The sequence below is a fragment of the Biomphalaria glabrata genome, chromosome 7 (genome assembly GCF_947242115.1).
Source record: "Biomphalaria glabrata chromosome 7, xgBioGlab47.1, whole genome shotgun sequence".
Classification (NCBI taxonomy): Eukaryota; Metazoa; Mollusca; class Gastropoda; family Planorbidae; genus Biomphalaria; species Biomphalaria glabrata.
In genome coordinates, this window is record NC_074717.1 from 35,995,349 (window position 1) to 36,014,769 (window position 19,421).

A 19,421-nucleotide genomic window follows, 5' to 3' on the forward strand; every position below is an offset into this window, starting at 1 on the left:
TGAAATACGGCTCGAGGAAAGTTGAGAAGAGATGAATTGCAACGAAGTGAAGAGATGTATTGCAACGAAGTATAGCTAACTGTAAACTGACAGATATTGTACAGTCTTCTACGCTACATGTTCAAGTAACGAATTGTTAGAGTTAATAGTCATTAAAGTTATATGAAACTGAAAGTTTAGTCGTCAAGTTCTTTGCTGTGTTTTTATTTATGTGCCAACTAATACATCTAGCCAGAAGATTCAGAAATACGTAACAATTGGTGTCAGAAGTGGGATTTTTCTGGCTAGAATGTGTTCCATCAAACTTCTTATTGAACTTGACATGAAAGAACTTAGACAAGAGCTTCGAGAAAGAGGTCTACAGCTTCACGGAAATAAGGAAACGCTAACAGCACGTCTCAGACAAGCCCTGTTGGAGGAAGATGAGAATCCGGACACTTGCCAATTTGAAATCAAGCCTAATATGACGGAGCTCCTGAGAACTTTGCAATACAAAATGAACTCGGTGAATGAGAGCATTAAGGAGATAGAATCAGAAATCAACACCCGATTTTCTTCATTTAACCATTTGATCAAAGCCATGAATGAGAATGAACAAATAGTTACCAAGCCCAACAAGACAGAAGAACAAACAAATACGATAAAAGATCAAACTAGAATCATGATTAACGAGTTGCTGAACACCCAACATTATCAAATTGAGTCAACTGATGAAAGAGCTACACCATTGATGAACAGAGAACAATTGTCCAACCAAGGATGTGGCGATACAGACAATTACGATAGGCATGTTGGTGATGGTTGTACTGTCTTTGACTGTAATAGCAAACCAAATGAATGTGGCCCACAAGAAATGAAAAGAGACGATAGCTGTTATTGTTTCAACGAAAAGCAGAATGAGACCGCTGAAGAAACAACAGAAGAGACCTATAGTTTAACCGAAGCTTTAGCTACAGATAAACCTGATATGAGTACCTCAACCAGCCAAACAGATCAAGACAACGTTGGGTCTGCGTCCAAGCCTGTTGCTGTGGGCCTTAAAGACTTCTGTCTATCTGCCATTGTCTACAAGAGGAACTCGAAGCTGGATTATTGCACCCTTGCGTTTGACAAGAACTGTACGTACGTAGCTATGCAAGAAGACTGTGAATGCCAAGAAATACACCAACAAGCTCTAGACTTAACAGAAGCTTGTACAGCTATCAAGGTAGGCGTGAGAAGCCCTGGTGATAGTCAAGGAATTACAATAGAAACTGATGCTGAAGTTGATGGACCTTTGCACGTTGAATGTTATCAACCTGCCCCACAGTCGAGTCCTCCAGACTCGGATGAAGGCGATGACGTGTTTGACAACTTACCTTCAAGTGGACTTGCAGCTCATTCGCAAAGCACCCATCGAAGAATAATGCTGAAACAACTTGTTAGATCAACCGTCTTGATGACTACAGCTATGAAATACAATGCCTTCCTATGTGCTAAGTGGCTGCCATCAGCATTGATCGACAAGAAAGCAAGGCAACGACAACGACATCAACGCAACCAAAGAAATATCAAATTGAGGAGGCGGAGAAAGCGACATATGCAGAGTGCAACGTGGATGGCTCCAACAAGATCAAGATACAAACCCACCCCTTCTCCCACTGATAGACCCCCACCTGCATTTATGAAACTCCATAGCCCATGTTGTTAGAAAACAAGCCCACCACTTCTCCCACTGATAGACCCCCACCTGCACTGATGAAACTCCACAGCCCATGTTTTTAGAAAGATTCTGTCCGGAACCATCAGACCAAAGAAGAAAGCCTTACGAATCAGTTGAAAGTGTGAAGCCACTAAAGAATAATCTAAGAACATTCCTCATGAGAATAGGTTGATGAAGTATAACAGAGGTTTTAGAAGAACGATAATCAAGCCAGAAGCAAGAAGGACAGAACAAGTGTAAGATGCCAGAACTGTGAAGTGAGTAACCATCTGAGATAGAACTGTACAAATAAAACTGTACGAGAAGATCAACCCAACAGGCATCGTACAAACCCAAAGTCAGTTGCTGTTGTAAGAAGAACATGTGAATATTGCTGTACTGTAATGAACCTGGTCATCTCTGAAGAAGCTCTGGAAAAAGCCCTAACCCATCTGGAAAAAGATGCTTAAAAATGTAAAACTCAGCCAGTGAAGCACGAACTCGTTAGAATGCTGATGAATTTTCTCGACAAGAGTGCCTAATGTCGTCATCTGAAGGTCGATGTTTCCATACCAAGATTGATGAAAACATTTGTGAGGAACTGCTGAAAAATTAGGATTTGGCTCCCATTCTTCTATGCAAAGAAGATGGACAACTGCCAGATTGAAAGAACATCTCTGAGAAGGGGGCAACCACCAAAGCTTCCTACTTGATCGTCGATCGATTTCATCAGTATCGTGATGAAGTAGAATCTGTTCGGGACGAACAGATCTAAGAAGGGGGCAGTGTTACAAATGAACAGTGATAGGTAGAGGTCAACGTATGACCCCGGCGAGATGACACAGCAGCTAGTGTTCCCTGGAATCTACATGTACAAACAAAGACAGGATGTGACGTGTCCACACGTGTTGTTCCAGGGGACGAACAGATGTAAGTAGGGGGACAGTTACTAATGAACAGTGACAGATAAAGGTCACTACGTGTGACCCCGACTTGATGACACTGCAGCGAGTGTTTTCTGGAATCTACGTGTATAAATAAAGACAGGATGTGACGTTTCCTGACATGTTATTCCAGAGGATACTAGGAGTGTTTGTGCAACTTTGGACAAGCGATTAGGGACTCTATATAAGCCAGAGAGTTAATGTGAAAGTCAGTCGTATGGAGTCGTATGGAGTCGTGAGTGAGCCGTTACAGTCGATACAGACTATGTAAGACGTGTGCGGCTCTGTGGAAGAGAAATGTGTACGACTCGATGCAAGTTAACTAGGGTAGAGTTAACTGGAGTGGACTACTGTCGTTAAAGTCTATACAGCGAACTACAGTGGACTTGAGCCGTTACAGTCGATACAGTCGATGTAAGACGTGTGCGGCTCTGATTCGGTAGACTTGAGTACGACTTGGTTCAGCTTTGGGAGACCTGGAGCGACACTGGGAAGTGTGTCGTTGGTCTGTTCTGTGAAATACGGCTCGAGGAAAGTTGAGAAGAGATGAATTGCAACGAAGTGAAGAGATGTATTGCAACGAAGTATAGCTAACTGTAAACTGACAGATATTGTACAGTCTTCTACGCTACATGTTCAAGTAACGAATTGTTAGAGTTAATAGTCATTAAAGTTATATGAAACTGAAAGTTTAGTCGTCAAGTTCTTTGCTGTGTTTTTATTTATGTGCCAACTAATACATCTAGCCAGAAGATTCAGAAATACGTAACAATTGGTGTCAGAAGTGGGATTTTTCTGGCTAGAATGTGTTCCATCAAACTTCTTATTGAACTTGACATGAAAGAACTTAGACAAGAGCTTCGAGAAAGAGGTCTACAGCTTCACGGAAATAAGGAAACGCTAACAGCACGTCTCAGACAAGCCCTGTTGGAGGAAGATGAGAATCCGGACACTTGCCAATTTGAAATCAAGCCTAATATGACGGAGCTCCTGAGAACTTTGCAATACAAAATGAACTCGGTGAATGAGAGCATTAAGGAGATAGAATCAGAAATCAACACCCGATTTTCTTCATTTAACCATTTGATCAAAGCCATGAATGAGAATGAACAAATAGTTACCAAGCCCAACAAGACAGAAGAACAAACAAATACGATAAAAGATCAAACTAGAATCATGATTAACGAGTTGCTGAACACCCAACATTATCAAATTGAGTCAACTGATGAAAGAGCTACACCATTGATGAACAGAGAACAATTGTCCAACCAAGGATGTGGCGATACAGACAATTACGATAGGCATGTTGGTGATGGTTGTACTGTCTTTGACTGTAATAGCAAACCAAATGAATGTGGCCCACAAGAAATGAAAAGAGACGATAGCTGTTATTGTTTCAACGAAAAGCAGAATGAGACCGCTGAAGAAACAACAGAAGAGACCTATAGTTTAACCGAAGCTTTAGCTACAGATAAACCTGATATGAGTACCTCAACCAGCCAAACAGATCAAGACAACGTTGGGTCTGCGTCCAAGCCTGTTGCTGTGGGCCTTAAAGACTTCTGTCTATCTGCCATTGTCTACAAGAGGAACTCGAAGCTGGATTATTGCACCCTTGCGTTTGACAAGAACTGTACGTACGTAGCTATGCAAGAAGACTGTGAATGCCAAGAAATACACCAACAAGCTCTAGACTTAACAGAAGCTTGTACAGCTATCAAGGTAGGCGTGAGAAGCCCTGGTGATAGTCAAGGAATTACAATAGAAACTGATGCTGAAGTTGATGGACCTTTGCACGTTGAATGTTATCAACCTGCCCCACAGTCGAGTCCTCCAGACTCGGATGAAGGCGATGACGTGTTTGACAACTTACCTTCAAGTGGACTTGCAGCTCATTCGCAAAGCACCCATCGAAGAATAATGCTGAAACAACTTGTTAGATCAACCGTCTTGATGACTACAGCTATGAAATACAATGCCTTCCTATGTGCTAAGTGGCTGCCATCAGCATTGATCGACAAGAAAGCAAGGCAACGACAACGACATCAACGCAACCAAAGAAATATCAAATTGAGGAGGCGGAGAAAGCGACATATGCAGAGTGCAACGTGGATGGCTCCAACAAGATCAAGATACAAACCCACCCCTTCTCCCACTGATAGACCCCCACCTGCATTTATGAAACTCCATAGCCCATGTTGTTAGAAAACAAGCCCACCACTTCTCCCACTGATAGACCCCCACCTGCACTGATGAAACTCCACAGCCCATGTTTTTAGAAAGATTCTGTCCGGAACCATCAGACCAAAGAAGAAAGCCTTACGAATCAGTTGAAAGTGTGAAGCCACTAAAGAATAATCTAAGAACATTCCTCATGAGAATAGGTTGATGAAGTATAACAGAGGTTTTAGAAGAACGATAATCAAGCCAGAAGCAAGAAGGACAGAACAAGTGTAAGATGCCAGAACTGTGAAGTGAGTAACCATCTGAGATAGAACTGTACAAATAAAACTGTACGAGAAGATCAACCCAACAGGCATCGTACAAACCCAAAGTCAGTTGCTGTTGTAAGAAGAACATGTGAATATTGCTGTACTGTAATGAACCTGGTCATCTCTGAAGAAGCTCTGGAAAAAGCCCTAACCCATCTGGAAAAAGATGCTTAAAAATGTAAAACTCAGCCAGTGAAGCACGAACTCGTTAGAATGCTGATGAATTTTCTCGACAAGAGTGCCTAATGTCGTCATCTGAAGGTCGATGTTTCCATACCAAGATTGATGAAAACATTTGTGAGGAACTGCTGAAAAATTAGGATTTGGCTCCCATTCTTCTATGCAAAGAAGATGGACAACTGCCAGATTGAAAGAACATCTCTGAGAAGGGGGCAACCACCAAAGCTTCCTACTTGATCGTCGATCGATTTCATCAGTATCGTGATGAAGTAGAATCTGTTCGGGACGAACAGATCTAAGAAGGGGGCAGTGTTACAAATGAACAGTGATAGGTAGAGGTCAACGTATGACCCCGGCGAGATGACACAGCAGCTAGTGTTCCCTGGAATCTACATGTACAAACAAAGACAGGATGTGACGTGTCCACACGTGTTGTTCCAGGGGACGAACAGATGTAAGTAGGGGGACAGTTACTAATGAACAGTGACAGATAAAGGTCACTACGTGTGACCCCGACTTGATGACACTGCAGCGAGTGTTTTCTGGAATCTACGTGTATAAATAAAGACAGGATGTGACGTTTCCTGACATGTTATTCCAGAGGATACTAGGAGTGTTTGTGCAACTTTGGACAAGCGATTAGGGACTCTATATAAGCCAGAGAGTTAATGTGAAAGTCAGTCGTATGGAGTCGTATGGAGTCGTGAGTGAGCCGTTACAGTCGATACAGACTATGTAAGACGTGTGCGGCTCTGTGGAAGAGAAATGTGTACGACTCGATGCAAGTTAACTAGGGTAGAGTTAACTGGAGTGGACTACTGTCGTTAAAGTCTATACAGCGAACTACAGTGGACTTGAGCCGTTACAGTCGATACAGTCGATGTAAGACGTGTGCGGCTCTGATTCGGTAGACTTGAGTACGACTTGGTTCAGCTTTGGGAGACCTGGAGCGACACTGGGAAGTGTGTCGTTGGTCTGTTCTGTGAAATACGGCTCGAGGAAAGTTGAGAAGAGATGAATTGCAACGAAGTGAAGAGATGTATTGCAACGAAGTATAGCTAACTGTAAACTGACAGATATTGTACAGTCTTCTACGCTACATGTTCAAGTAACGAATTGTTAGAGTTAATAGTCATTAAAGTTATATGAAACTGAAAGTTTAGTCGTCAAGTTTTTTGCTGTGTTTTTATTTATGTGCCAACTAATACATCTAGCCAGAAGATTCAGAAATACGTAACAATATTGTGTCATCACTTGCCTTTTGAGACCAAGGATCTACTCACAATTTTGTTATGGGAAAAATTAGGTAGCAGGTTATCAAGAGCAGGGGCGTGTAAGATGTGAGATTGTGTGTGTGTGTTTCTTTATTTTATTAGTTGGTTTGTGAATTGTTTTTATCACGGGATTTTCAAGGGGGGACAATAAGGTTTTATAGTGGTCAGTTGGAGAGCTGACCTGGTCTGAGTAGGGTGCTTGTGATTGTATCAGTTTTTATGCCTAGCGTAAGGAGATGTTATATTATTATTCTTGCTACTTGCTATGTGTGTGGACGGAGTATTTGGGGGTAATACTATGTGTGGCATTGATGCCCTATGTTAATTGGATCTAGTCTAAGCGCCCTGTAGTATTAATTTGGGCACATTTAGTACTTTTAGTTATTGAAGATTATGTATTCAATGTAACATGTGTAACCTATTGTTGCCTGTAAATAAATACACATTCTTTACTCCTTCGTCGAGTGTATTGTATAATACTTGTACGTTGTAAGGACCAGCATTGGAGAGTCATACTCTTAGTATATCGAGCCATTTATCTATAACAAGAACTAACTAAGTCCTTTACACAGGTGACTTGATATTTCTTTATCGATCTTCCTACTGTGGTCCAAAGGAGTGAGGAAAATATGTTTGACACTAACTCATTAGCTTTCGTGTCATATTCATCTTCACATATTTCTTAGTCTGGTGAACTGTCGGGGTACCACACATGATCTGTTGACCGTCTTTCTCCATTCATCTCTGTCTTTTGCCTTGGAGAGAATATCTACAAATGACTGGACTGGCCCGTCCATTCTTTTTATGTTGTCTTCCCATCGCTTTCTCTGTCAGCCTCTTCTTTTTTTTTCCTGGTACTGTTCCCTTAAGGAAGGCCATAAAGAGCCCAAAGAGCCTTGTGATTTGGTCATAATGATTTATTTTTCGTTTTTTTTCTTTTAGCCAGCATTCGGTTTTAGACGGTTTAATGTAATTTTCAACAGAACTTTACATGGATGTTTTATGCGGATGATGGTGCGGTAGTTTTGACAGACTTTGTTTGGCAGGGTGATGATGAGTGTTTGAAATCCAGGGTTTTGTCCATTCTCCTGATTGCCAGATCTTGTTGCAAATAACATGGTTTCTCCGTCAGCCGGCAGAATTTCACCATGAATGTTTGTCACTTCCGGCTAATTTTCCCCGCTTTCACCGCTAATACTAATTCCCATCGAAGAATAGAACATTCGTCGATGTTAGTTACTTTAAGGACTTTCATATTGTTATATTATGTGTAAGAAAAAGAAATTTGCGTTAAATTATTAGATCTCCGTATATTATTTCAATTAAATTTATTAATATACATGTTGTTTTTGTTGTTTGAAATAATGACATATTCTTTTTACTGTTTAAGCGCGTAAAAAATGCCACATAGAATGTTAAAAGAAATTGACTGCAACCTTTACAAATGCAACAACTATACCGTCATGTTGATAAAATAAATATTATGAGAACTAGTGGTCTCGCTTGTCCTGAGAATAATAAGGATAAGGAAAGTGTAGACAAGAAAAGATCTCTAAATAGAGATGTTTACGCTAAAAACATATTAAATAACATAGTACGCTTGTACCTTGATGTATATCACATTGTTGAAATTTGCTAGTCTTGGCAAAGAAAGGAATTGTCCATGATTTTAAATCTTACCTAACAGCTTCAAGCCCGGCTTCACACAGGATGGAGCCTGGGGCACGGCTGTGCAAGATATCGATGACTTCCTCTACGGCAAGTTCCCTGAAAACTTCACAATGGGCCTGGCGACTGCCAGCTATCAGATTGAGGGAGCCTGGGATGAAGATGGTAAGTAACAGGAGAAGGAATTAAGAAAAGATCATGTTGGGTCAAAGAAGTTTTATTGACGCAAACATATGAAAATATGTCTACTATGGTGCCGGGTGGTTAAGCGCTTGGTTTCTAAACCTGGGGTCTTGGCTTTGAATCTCGGTGAAATTTGGAATTATGAATTTCGGGATTTTTTTAGGGCGCTATTGAGTTTAGCCAACTGTAATAGGTACCGAACTTAAGTTATGAAAAGTAAAGGCGTTTGGTCATTACCACACGACAACCTGCTCGTTAAACATTGGCCAAAGAAACAGATGACCTTAATATCATTTAAATGGGAATATGTGAGATAATATGATAAAAGAGTGATGTTTTGGCCCTAAAAATGTCAAACACTCAATTTTATGAAATTCATCACTTAGTCTGTGTTTTGAAGCTTATTAACGACATTAAATACAGGAGGTCCTCGGATACCTCAGACCCGAGTTACGATATATGATTACGACACATCTCCCACATACTATATAAAGCATAAAGCCTTGTTTCATGGTTAGGGCACATCTCCCAAATACTATGTAAAGCATAAAGCCTTGTTTCATGGCTAGGGCACATCTCCCAAATACTATATAAAGCATAAAGCCTTAATTCGCGGTTAGGACACATCTCCCACATACCATAGAAAACCTTGTTTTGACTAAAGAGGTTTTGTGTCGTAAACGTCGTAAAAGCAACCTTCGTGTGCGGGAACAAGGCAGGCCTTGTCAGGAGGTTTTGCCTTGACAGAGAAAGGGCTGTCAATATTTGAGGTTGGGGATCCCAACAAGGGCAGGTATACTAAGGCTACCTAAGGGGTCATGTAGAGTTATAAAGAGATCTTGGGGAAGAAGATTGGACTCCTTCCAGACTGCAGCAGTATTTCATCAAGATAGAAAGACTTGCAAGAGATCCTGTACTCTCTAGCTCAACTACCTCTCCTGACTTACCTGCCCCAGCATCTCCAGCATTTTTCTGCCTCCCCAGATTCCCCTGCTCCGGTATTTCCAGCGCCTTCTGCAGCGTCCTCCTCCCAAAAACCTGTTCTCTTTCTTTTCTTTATTACTATTTGTTATTAGGCCTACTGTGTCATATCATTACTTAATATGTTTTTGATAAATACGTAGGTTACTGTGTTAGGAAAGTTGTTAGTATATGATAAGTGCTGACATATTTACGTAAAGTATGTTCCATCTTTAATTTACGACGCGACGTAGGTACCTATCAACGTCGTAACCCGAGGACCTCCTGTAAATAGGTAAATTAAATTGTAATTAGTGACCTCTTTGCATCTTAAAATTATATATTCGAAAAAACATTATCTTGTCCTTCTATTAGGCAAAGGAGAAGGGATATGGGATAAATTTTGCCACGAGCCAGGTCATATTCAGGATAATTCCACTGGAGATGTAGCAAGTGACAGCTACCATAAGATGGACGAGGATGTAGCTATACTGAGAGAAACATTGGTAGGTTTTTCTTTTCCACATTCTATTCAGTTTTTCGCAACAAATAATAAGGGGGAAGACAGGCTGAACGTTGAAATAACCAGAGTTCATATAGGTAACAAATACATTGTCTAGCTATAAACCAATCATACTTTGGGAAGGGGAGGCGGGACAACTGTTACTTTTTGGGGCGCCAAATACCTAAATAAGAGCCCAGTGTTATAACGATTTCCAGTGCAAATTTTGCTAAATGAGTAAAAGACCCAAATAAAAACTAAATATTATGATTAGGTCATCCATCGTGGTCGAAGATGAGTTTTGTCTCGTTCCTAACAAACTCATATTTGGCTGTGAGGTCTTACCTCCTCTTTGAAATGTCGATTACAATCAAAACATGGGTAGGTTGGGTCTATTACAGTATTGACTGTATAGATTTTTTTGTTTGCTGTCCGCTATTCTCTTTGCCTCGAAGCCTGACAACCAACATTGACGGCCGCCACGATGAGCGATAGCTTATGCAACGATTGAAAAGAAAAATGCCTATACCAGTTTGTATATATATCCATATAAGTTGTGAATTATATCTGAGCTCCCGTCTAGTATCGGGAAAGCCAAGCATAGAAACTCTAGACTGAAATCAATTGCAGTTTTACTACTTAAAAAAAACATTCATAATAATTCACTTTTGCTAAATCTATTTACCACCCTTTAGTAAATATGTAGAGCATAGATGTTTCATCAAAATGACATGGAAACAATTTCCGAAATAAATTCTGTAAGTAATGATTTAGTGTTAGAAAGTTGTGAGGAAGAAAAACACTCAGACTTTAGCATTTCTTTGATATTCTCCAGACGCAAAGATATAGATTCTCCATCGCTTGGTCACGTGTCATGCCCAATGGAACATATCCCATCAACCAAGCAGGAATTGATCATTACAAAAAATTTATTGGGAAACTTGAGACAGCAGGTAAGACAATTAAACATATGTAGTGATACTTTTCATCTCATCTCTGCCTGGGGTCCTGTATGGGACATTGGCCATCAACCAGCTTCCTCAAGGCATCTTGGTTCTGCTTTTAAATTGGAGGCAATGACAGGTCCACGCCTTAAAATCATTTTACAACCATTCATTTTTCACGTTACTTTATTTTCTTTGACCAGTTGCTTGTACTAAGAGCTCAATACAATGTCTTCATTCTTGTCAGGTGTACTCATTCTTGAGTACTTCGCCATGAAAGTAATGCTAAGAACTCAACAAATTGGCACCTACTTATAGAACTTATATAAAGAAATTACTGATTCATAACGATAGCAGAAAATTAAGTAACTAAAATATCTTTTTAACTCCAGGTATAATACCGATGGTGACACTATACCACTGGGATCTGCCGCAGGGACTTCAAGATCAAGGTGGATGGCTCAACCCTAAAATTGCGGAATGGTTTAGAGATTATGCCGAACTTTGTTTTAGAGAATTTGGAGACAAGGTTAACGTGCCTTTCACAAAATAAAACAATTTTCTTTGTGTTTTGCCATGTTTATTAAGGTTTGATTATTCTTTAAGTTAGTAAGTGTCTAAGTGATAACAATTTAATTAGGAATCTCCACGTAAAATTATATAACTGTTAAAAAAACCTTTTAATTCTGTGGCATTTTACGACTCGATGGGGGAACTTTTTCCTTTGCAACTTCTCGTGTAACTAAATAGGCCAAACCTTGATAAAAAGCTGCGGTCACAGGTTGGGCATTTGTAATCACCAGGTGCCGTTGTATTTTCACTCTTCATTCTACTATTGTTGTGTATGGCATCTGCAATCTGGGACCCTTCCTTTATGCTCGCTCTCCATGTGGATCTATCCAGTGCCACTTTTTCCCAACTGCTAGTGTCGATTTTGAAGAGCTTCATGTCTCGTTTGCATACCTCCGTATACCCTAAAGTGGGCGACCAGCGGCTCTCCTGCCTTTTGTTAGATCACCATACTTGTAATAGGTTGTTTTGAGTTGTACATTAAAAAAAAAACTTTTAATACACAACAAAAGAACAACTTATTTGATTTCTTAGCATTTTGTTTTGTATTTTCCCCTTAAAATAAATATAGTTTTTCACATTACTTTAGTATGTCAGTGAAATAAAAAGTAAAGTTCCCCCTTTCAGATTTTGTGGTCGATAGGGCAGATGATGTAAAGGTCATCTGTTTCTGTGGACTAGGATAAATGAGGGTGTCATGTGGCCAGCACAACGACCAAACACCTTTACTTTCCCCAACTGTCAGGTTTCCAGGATTGGATCCCTAGACCCCCGGTTCCGAAGCTAAGCGCTTTACCGCTCAGCCACCGCGCCTCCATGTCAGTCAAATAATTAAATTAAATTTTGTGATAACTTTGAGTTTAATTGTTCATTATACGTATACTGTTTGCAGGTCAAGTTATGGATTACTTTTAACGAGCCCTGGGTCTTCACCATTCTTGGTTACGGTAGAGGTGACAACGCCCCTGGCCTGAAGGATTTAAAACACAACCCTTACAATGCTGCTCACAATGTTATCAAAGCTCACGCTGAGGCCTATCATGTGTATCAGGAGAAATTTAAGTCTTCTCAGCAAGGCGAGTTCTTGGACACGTATTTATATTTCAAATATACAAAACTCGACCAACAAAAATAAATCAAGACGCATTACATGGGTTAGGTCCTAAAGACAGGGTGGAGTCGTGGTGGCCAAATGGTAAAGCACTTGACTTCTGAACATTAGGGTCCCAGGTTCAAATCCTGGTGAAGACTGGGATTTTTAATTTTGGGATTTTAAGGGCGACCCTAAGTCCACCTAGCTTTAATGAGCACCTGATATTGGCTGGTGAAATGTAAAGACGGATGGTCATTGTGCTGACCTACCATTGTCGCATGGGCAGTAAATTGTCATAATATGTAGACTTTCTTAACACTTTTTGTTGATGTATTTTATTTCTTCTTTTGGTATAAGAAACAAAAATACAAATGAAAAAAAAATATTTGTTGACATTTGTCAACGAACTAAATTATTGTTTTGTCAGTCTTCTTGGCTTAATACATATAAAAAATGTGAAAGCATTTTATAAAGTAATTCTTTCATATTCACCTATCCCTTACGTTTTAGAACCATTGAGGCACCACACATGATCTGTTAACCGTCTTTCTCCATTTATCTTTTTGTCTTTTGCCTCGAATAGATTCTCTTTTAATGACATTTTTAAATATCTTCCCATCGCTTTCTCTCTATGCCTTTTCTTTGTTTTCCCTGAATGAAGTTTTATTTTTTTTGCGAGCCGTTAGGACCTGGTGGTATGACCATAGAAGTTTAGTTTATGTTTCTTGACTGTAGTTAGTAGGTCATCTTGAGGTTTAATCGTTGTACTAATTCTGTCTCTAATCTCTTCATTTGTGATGCCGTCTTTGTATGTGATTCCTATGATCTTTCTTCTTTAGCATCCCAATTTCATTTCTAGGATCTTCCTCTCCAGTTCTACAGCTAATGTTCAAGATTATCAAGCATATAAGAATGTGGCCATGAGTAGGGAGCGCATCATTCTATGTCGAGGACCATGCCTTTGTCTTTCCAGATTGTTTTCTAGTATTTGGCAGACATTTTCTCCTTTTTTAAAAATTCTAATAAGTTAATTCTTAGACGTCGTCTTAGACAAGAGTTCCCTCCCGCACCATCCGGTCCCTAGCGTAGCAATCTGTCTCCATAGAGATTGATCACCAGCGACTTCCTCGGACTCTTCCCAGCTAGTGTTTGTGGATTTTAAGCTTCTAAGAAGCTGCGAAGCCATGTTAGATGTGGACGTCCCTTTGTGCAGTTTCCTCTATTCGGTCTCTATGCTATGGCTGTCTTTGGGGAATGTGTTTCGCCTTTTATGGCTTGAAAAAAATAACGTAAATTTGACGTGTTTCGAACATACAAAAATAACAACACTTACAGGAGATAAACTTCTTTGTAGAAAGACTTGCTAGTGCTTTGTTTAGAGGTTGTTGGAATTAGAGGTAGCCTAAATTCTAGATTAATGTACAACAACAGTAACTTTAAATTCTAGGTGAGATTGGCATCACCTTAAACTGTGATTGGTTTGAACCTCGTGACCCAATCAGCTTGAGTGACATCAGTGCAGCGGAAAGAAGGCTGCAGTTTTGGATGGGATGGTTTGCTCACCCTATTGTCGTCAATGGCGACTACCCGGATGTTATGAAAACGTATGTAAGAAACGCAAGCCTGGAAGAAGGTCTGCCAGTGTCAAGGTTACCAGAGTTCACGCCCTCAGAGCAGCAACGAATCAAAGGTTAGTATCAACAACTTGCTTATCTTGATAAAGCCCTATTTTTAATTTACATATCTAATTAATATGTTCGATGCAGTAATAGCGGTGGCACTTTGGTTGAGTTTGCGAGAATGTATTTCCTAATAATTATTAACCTTATTTACTTTAAGCCTTTTTTGAAGTTAAAGCCTATAGTTTGTTCATAACAGTATGCCTACAAAAATGTATGTTACACTTAACTATTTCTTTTTTTTTATATAAATATTTAGGCACAGCTGATTTTCTCGGTCTCAATCACTATACTAGCAATGTTGCCTACGAAGGCGTGGAGACTGAAGCGGGATATTTCGGGGATCAAAAAGTTGCCAACTACAAGGACCCTAGCTGGAAAACGTAATTAATAAATCTAACTTGATATTCAGTTTTGTTGTCACACATGACATTTTATCCAATTTAATATAAGACTCTAAGATGATCTCAACATCTGAATTTTTAAATAAGACTTGAGAAGATTTCAGTAAGCTTGGACAAGGCTGAAGATGAAACCGAATTTAGACTTATGACTTTCTGCTGATATTGGCATTTTCTTTAGGCAACACCTTTATTGAATTAATCATAGCCTTAAAATATGTAATGTCATCTACCTCCTTAACCTAGTAAAGATCAGGTGTTTCTTATCAATACACAATTCAAGATATCATTGTTATTAACTTTAAAAAACTTTGATGTAAATCAGAAATGTTTTCAGCTTTTCACTTTTAAAATTATTGATTTTTTTTTTTAAATTCAGACCTTACTGGCCCTACTCAGATGTCAACCCCATTGGCATAAGAAAGACCCTCAACTGGATGAGAAAAGAGTTTGGAGACATACCTATTTATATCACAGAAAATGGCGTAGGTGACCCAAACAGTACACTGGACGATGAGTTTAGGATACTGTACTACCAAGGCTATATAAACAATGTACTTAAAGGTCAGAGGTGACATATTTTAATAGGTTTAATTATTATAAATTTGATATGAATAAGCTTATCTGTACGAATCAAATGTTAGTAAAATTGTAATCGATCTTTTTTTTAATATATTAATAGCTGCTGTATTAGACAAAGTCAATGTCAAAGGTTTCACTGCCTGGTCCATGATTGACTTATTTGAATGGACAAGCGGCTATTCATTTAGACTGGGCATCTACAACGTCAATTTTAGTGACCCCAACAGACCCAGGACACCCAAGGCATCAGCTAGATATTTTTACGAGTTGGCCAAGTGAGTAATTCCACTTTCGATCTAGATCTGAACCCATTTTCTTAGAGCATAGTCACAACATCCTGACTTACATAATAATAAGAAAAATGATGTGTATGTTATAACAAATACTCCTTTGCATTTAGTCATTTACTGATTTTAGCTCACCATTTAAAACGTAAAGCTCTGTCTGGTAAGTTTGGAAAAAGGTACAAAATCTTTATAATAGACAATGCATTGCATTGAATCAATGTATTCCTTCTATTTACCTTTTTGAGTAATATCCTACTGTATATCATTTTAATGACCCAGTACGAGATCTAGCTTTCGTCAGATACTTATTAATTAAATCGGACAATGATACTAATAAACAAGAGGCAAAACTAGACATTATTCTTCTGCTGCTCCTCTACGTACACTGGCAGGCAATGAGTGCATCTGTAACAATAAAATGCCCTCGTAGTTTAGTAAGCTGATCTATCATGGACTCAGCGCTTTTAGGTGTGCCGCAGTTGTTTCCACAATAATATGCTTCATTTATTTTAAGCTCAATGCACTCAATTCTCACCAGAAGGTTGCTTTTACGATCTAATACAAGATTGCTCCTCTGAGAGGAGCCATAGTAGTTCATGGACGGAATGGTGACAACATTCAAGAAGAATATTAAAAGATACCTGTTTAAAAATGAGTTATCCTTTAAGCGCTCGTCTGTTAAGTAATCATAGCGCTTTAACCTTGCATTATATTTGTTAATAGCGCTATATGAGTAAAATTATTATTTTTTAAAACATTAAGAAATAGCAATTAATACTGTCAGTGGCTCTCCCTATTCATTTGAAGCTTTTCCTTTTCACCCTAAGGTGTAGAATATTTACAACGTTCCTCTACTCTTGCTACGTTTGTCAGTCTCTGTAACTTTGAACTACATTGACTTACTTGACTTAATCCTGTGCACTCCCAGGGGAGCATAGGGCCGTAACCACACCTCTCCACCGAGCAAATGCTGTAAACGTAAACATAGAGTTGAAGCTAGGTGCTGAAACAAATGTGATACATACATATATTAAACATATATCACAGATTCGACACCACCGCCTAGCGATAATGCACCAAGCGAAATTAACAACTCTATGTTTACGTTTACAGCATTTGCTCGGTGGAGACGGTGGTGTCGAATCTAGAGTCACAGGTTCGAGCCTCGGTCGGCGCATGCCCTTATTTTCGTAGCATTTTAATTCACTACTTTCTCTCTTAAAAACTTGCTCCCTGGTGCTGTTATTCATCTTGCAACATTGGTAGCTGGTTTTCGCAGGGTGTGTCCTATCCAGCTCCATTTTCGTTTTGTGATGTCTTGGGCTTTTGTCTAGTTCTCTCCCACAAATCGATAGTAGTTATCTTTTCTGGCCACCTAATTCCTAATGTCCGGCGTAGGCATCTGTTAACAAAGGTCTGGAGCTTTTCCATATTTGTTTTAGCGATTCTCCAAGTTTCTGAACCGTATAGGACAGACTTAACGTTTGTGTTAAAGATTCGTATCTTGTTGTGCAGAGATAATGCCTTAGAGCGCCAGATAGTTTGAAGAGTTGAAAAGGCAAATCTAGCTTTATTGATACGAATTAGTATATCATCATCATACACTAACAGAGGCAGTGATTTCATTATGCTTGAGTGATTTACAAACCTCCTCGCTCTGGGGTGGTGCTCGTAATTAGAAAAAAACTCGTGTTAACCTAGGCTCAACATTGTAACGGAGGTAAGATACCATCTTTTTCGCTGTGCTGGCCACATGAAACCCTGCTCGTTAACCGTTGGCCAAAGAAACAGATCATCTGCTCTAAAGGCCGCATGGGCTGAAAAAAAATTTTTTTTTTAAAGATACCGCTTACGAATCTCAGTACTTCTCTATCTCGGGAGGCATGATTTGTTTTGGAAATTAAAAAATATCTTCATACTCAGACAAAAAGCCTTACGAGCGTGGAATTGTTCCTTTGTTGAGTCAGATGTGAGCACTAGTTTCGCTCAACTTGCACTCGCAAAACCTAAATAAAAAACAGTGCGCTAGTGTTGATACATTTTAACATTTCCAAACAACTACTTAAACTTCGGCAATTTAATTTTGTTGCTTTTTTTTTCTCAGAAATTCAGGTTTCGTTGAGGGAACTCTCACTGACCCAAAAGTCAGAAAAGGATTGCCCTTCGAAGATGAACCCTATCTCGAGAAATTTCCAGACAATTTTTCTTTCGGTGTTTCCTCTGTAGGTTTAGAATTAGAAAGCCAGATTCAAGGCGGAGGTATGTTGAGATACACAGTACATGACTCTGAATAAATGACCTAAGAGCCTAACAGACCGACACTATTACGTTTTTATGAATGAAGTCATGTTGACATTTGAAGCGAGGAATATAAGCAGCATTATAATAAGTTCTAAAATAAATAGTTGTATGCATTCGCATTAGACTGCCACGAGTAAAAAATATCCATAGAGTCCATTAGACTACCTCTAGTAACTAGTAGATTTCCACTAGACATTATAAGACTGTCATTAGACTGCCTCTAGAATGCCACTAGACAACCACTAGAACTCTACATGACTAGGTAACCACTTGACTGTCACTAGATAGATTAATACTAAAATACCACTGAACTACCTCGAGACTGCCTCTAGAATGCTACTAAACTGCCACTAGAATGCCCCAAGACTGCCAGTAGGCTATACTGTCACTGGACTGCCACTAGAATGCTACTGTACTGCCATTAGAAGGCCAGGCACTGGGTTGCCCCTAGAATGCCACTAGACTGCCACTAGAATGCCCCGAGACTGCCAGTAGGCTGCCTCTAAATTGCTAATACAATGCCACGGACTGTCACTAGGCTGCCTCTAGACTACTTACATTCTTTCACAGATGAAGGTGAGAACGTTTGGGCTGCACAAGTCAATTTGTCCGGCATCGTGTCTCCTGAGACAAATATCAGCACAATATTCTCCAAAGATGTATCGGAACTAAAAGTTCTTAAGGTATTTGAAACACGATCTTCTCTTTCGTTCATGCACAGTTAGGACTTCATCATTTCGTGCTCTATTTACTGAACATTGGGGTGCTTACTTCTTACTAACACCTAAGGAATTCAATAACTCAGTATTTTCCAGAATTCTTTAAATTAAGGGTAAAAGAACATGCTGAGATCTATGCCCAGGTACCGGAACCTCTTCTTTCACGCCTGCTTTAATGTATTTATACAGTCTTCATGGTGCGTCTTCGACGAGATTTGAGGCCATTCCGAAGTCACTATGCCCCCTCCTCAATATAAATAATAAAATTAAAAATTTCATTGTGACAAAAAAGACATTTTGAATCTCTGATTTTGGTTTTTCATTTCATTTTTTATTAAAATATCCTTATATTTAGATTGGTCACTATTACTTTTCGATCGCCTGGTCACGTGTTCTACCAACTGGCAGAACTGGTGATGTCAGTCAGTCTGGCATCAACTACTATATGACTTTGATTGATGATCTGCTGGCCGCTAACATCACCCCAGTTGTGGTCATCAACCAGTGGGACTATCCCAGTGCATTGGTAAGTCAATGGAGATTTTCATAATGGAAGAAAATATGTCTAGTTATCTTTTTTCGGTGTATCTGGTGTACAAATTCAAGGAATTGTGGATAAGCTATGGTTTATGAAAGCTATATGATAGCTATTTTGGTTCATTTTTTGTACTACAGAATCAAAATATTCTAGGCTAGGCTCTTTATAGCACAAAATAATGGGGAAACTTTTAGAATTTCACTCGATGACTTCAAACTTATTTAAAAAGAAATGGGCAACTAACTATTGGTAATAAAAGAAATACGATACGATCATCCACTGTCACCCATTATATCTCAAATAAGGCCACTGATGAGTTCAATTTAGCAACCTTGACGTTTTTTTTTTTAGCTTATTGTGAAAATATTTAATAGATAATAGTGCATTTTAGTACATTATATATTTTTCTTATATTTTTTTGTG

At 39.2% G+C, this 19,421-nt stretch overlaps 1 protein-coding gene across 2 annotated transcripts in view; it reads left to right on the forward strand.

The window, feature by feature from the left end:
• Positions 1-19,421, forward strand: part of LOC106067751 (lactase/phlorizin hydrolase-like) — a 59,138-nt gene that overhangs the window by 33,136 nt on the left and 6,581 nt on the right. The window contains exons 21-32 of one of the 2 annotated variants that reach the window (XM_056034742.1): positions 8,259-8,404; positions 9,758-9,888; positions 10,720-10,837; positions 11,221-11,357; positions 12,291-12,474; positions 13,939-14,181; positions 14,430-14,553; positions 14,951-15,135; positions 15,254-15,428; positions 17,545-17,699; positions 18,312-18,424; positions 18,816-18,986. In XM_056034742.1, the coding sequence (XP_055890717.1) occupies positions 8,259-8,404; positions 9,758-9,888; positions 10,720-10,837; positions 11,221-11,357; positions 12,291-12,474; positions 13,939-14,181; positions 14,430-14,553; positions 14,951-15,135; positions 15,254-15,428; positions 17,545-17,699; positions 18,312-18,424; positions 18,816-18,986 (1,882 nt within the window). The remainder of the gene's footprint in view (positions 1-8,258; positions 8,405-9,757; positions 9,889-10,719; positions 10,838-11,220; positions 11,358-12,290; positions 12,475-13,938; positions 14,182-14,429; positions 14,554-14,950; positions 15,136-15,253; positions 15,429-17,544; positions 17,700-18,311; positions 18,425-18,815; positions 18,987-19,421) is intronic. The other variant, XM_056034743.1, reaches the window with a different exon arrangement.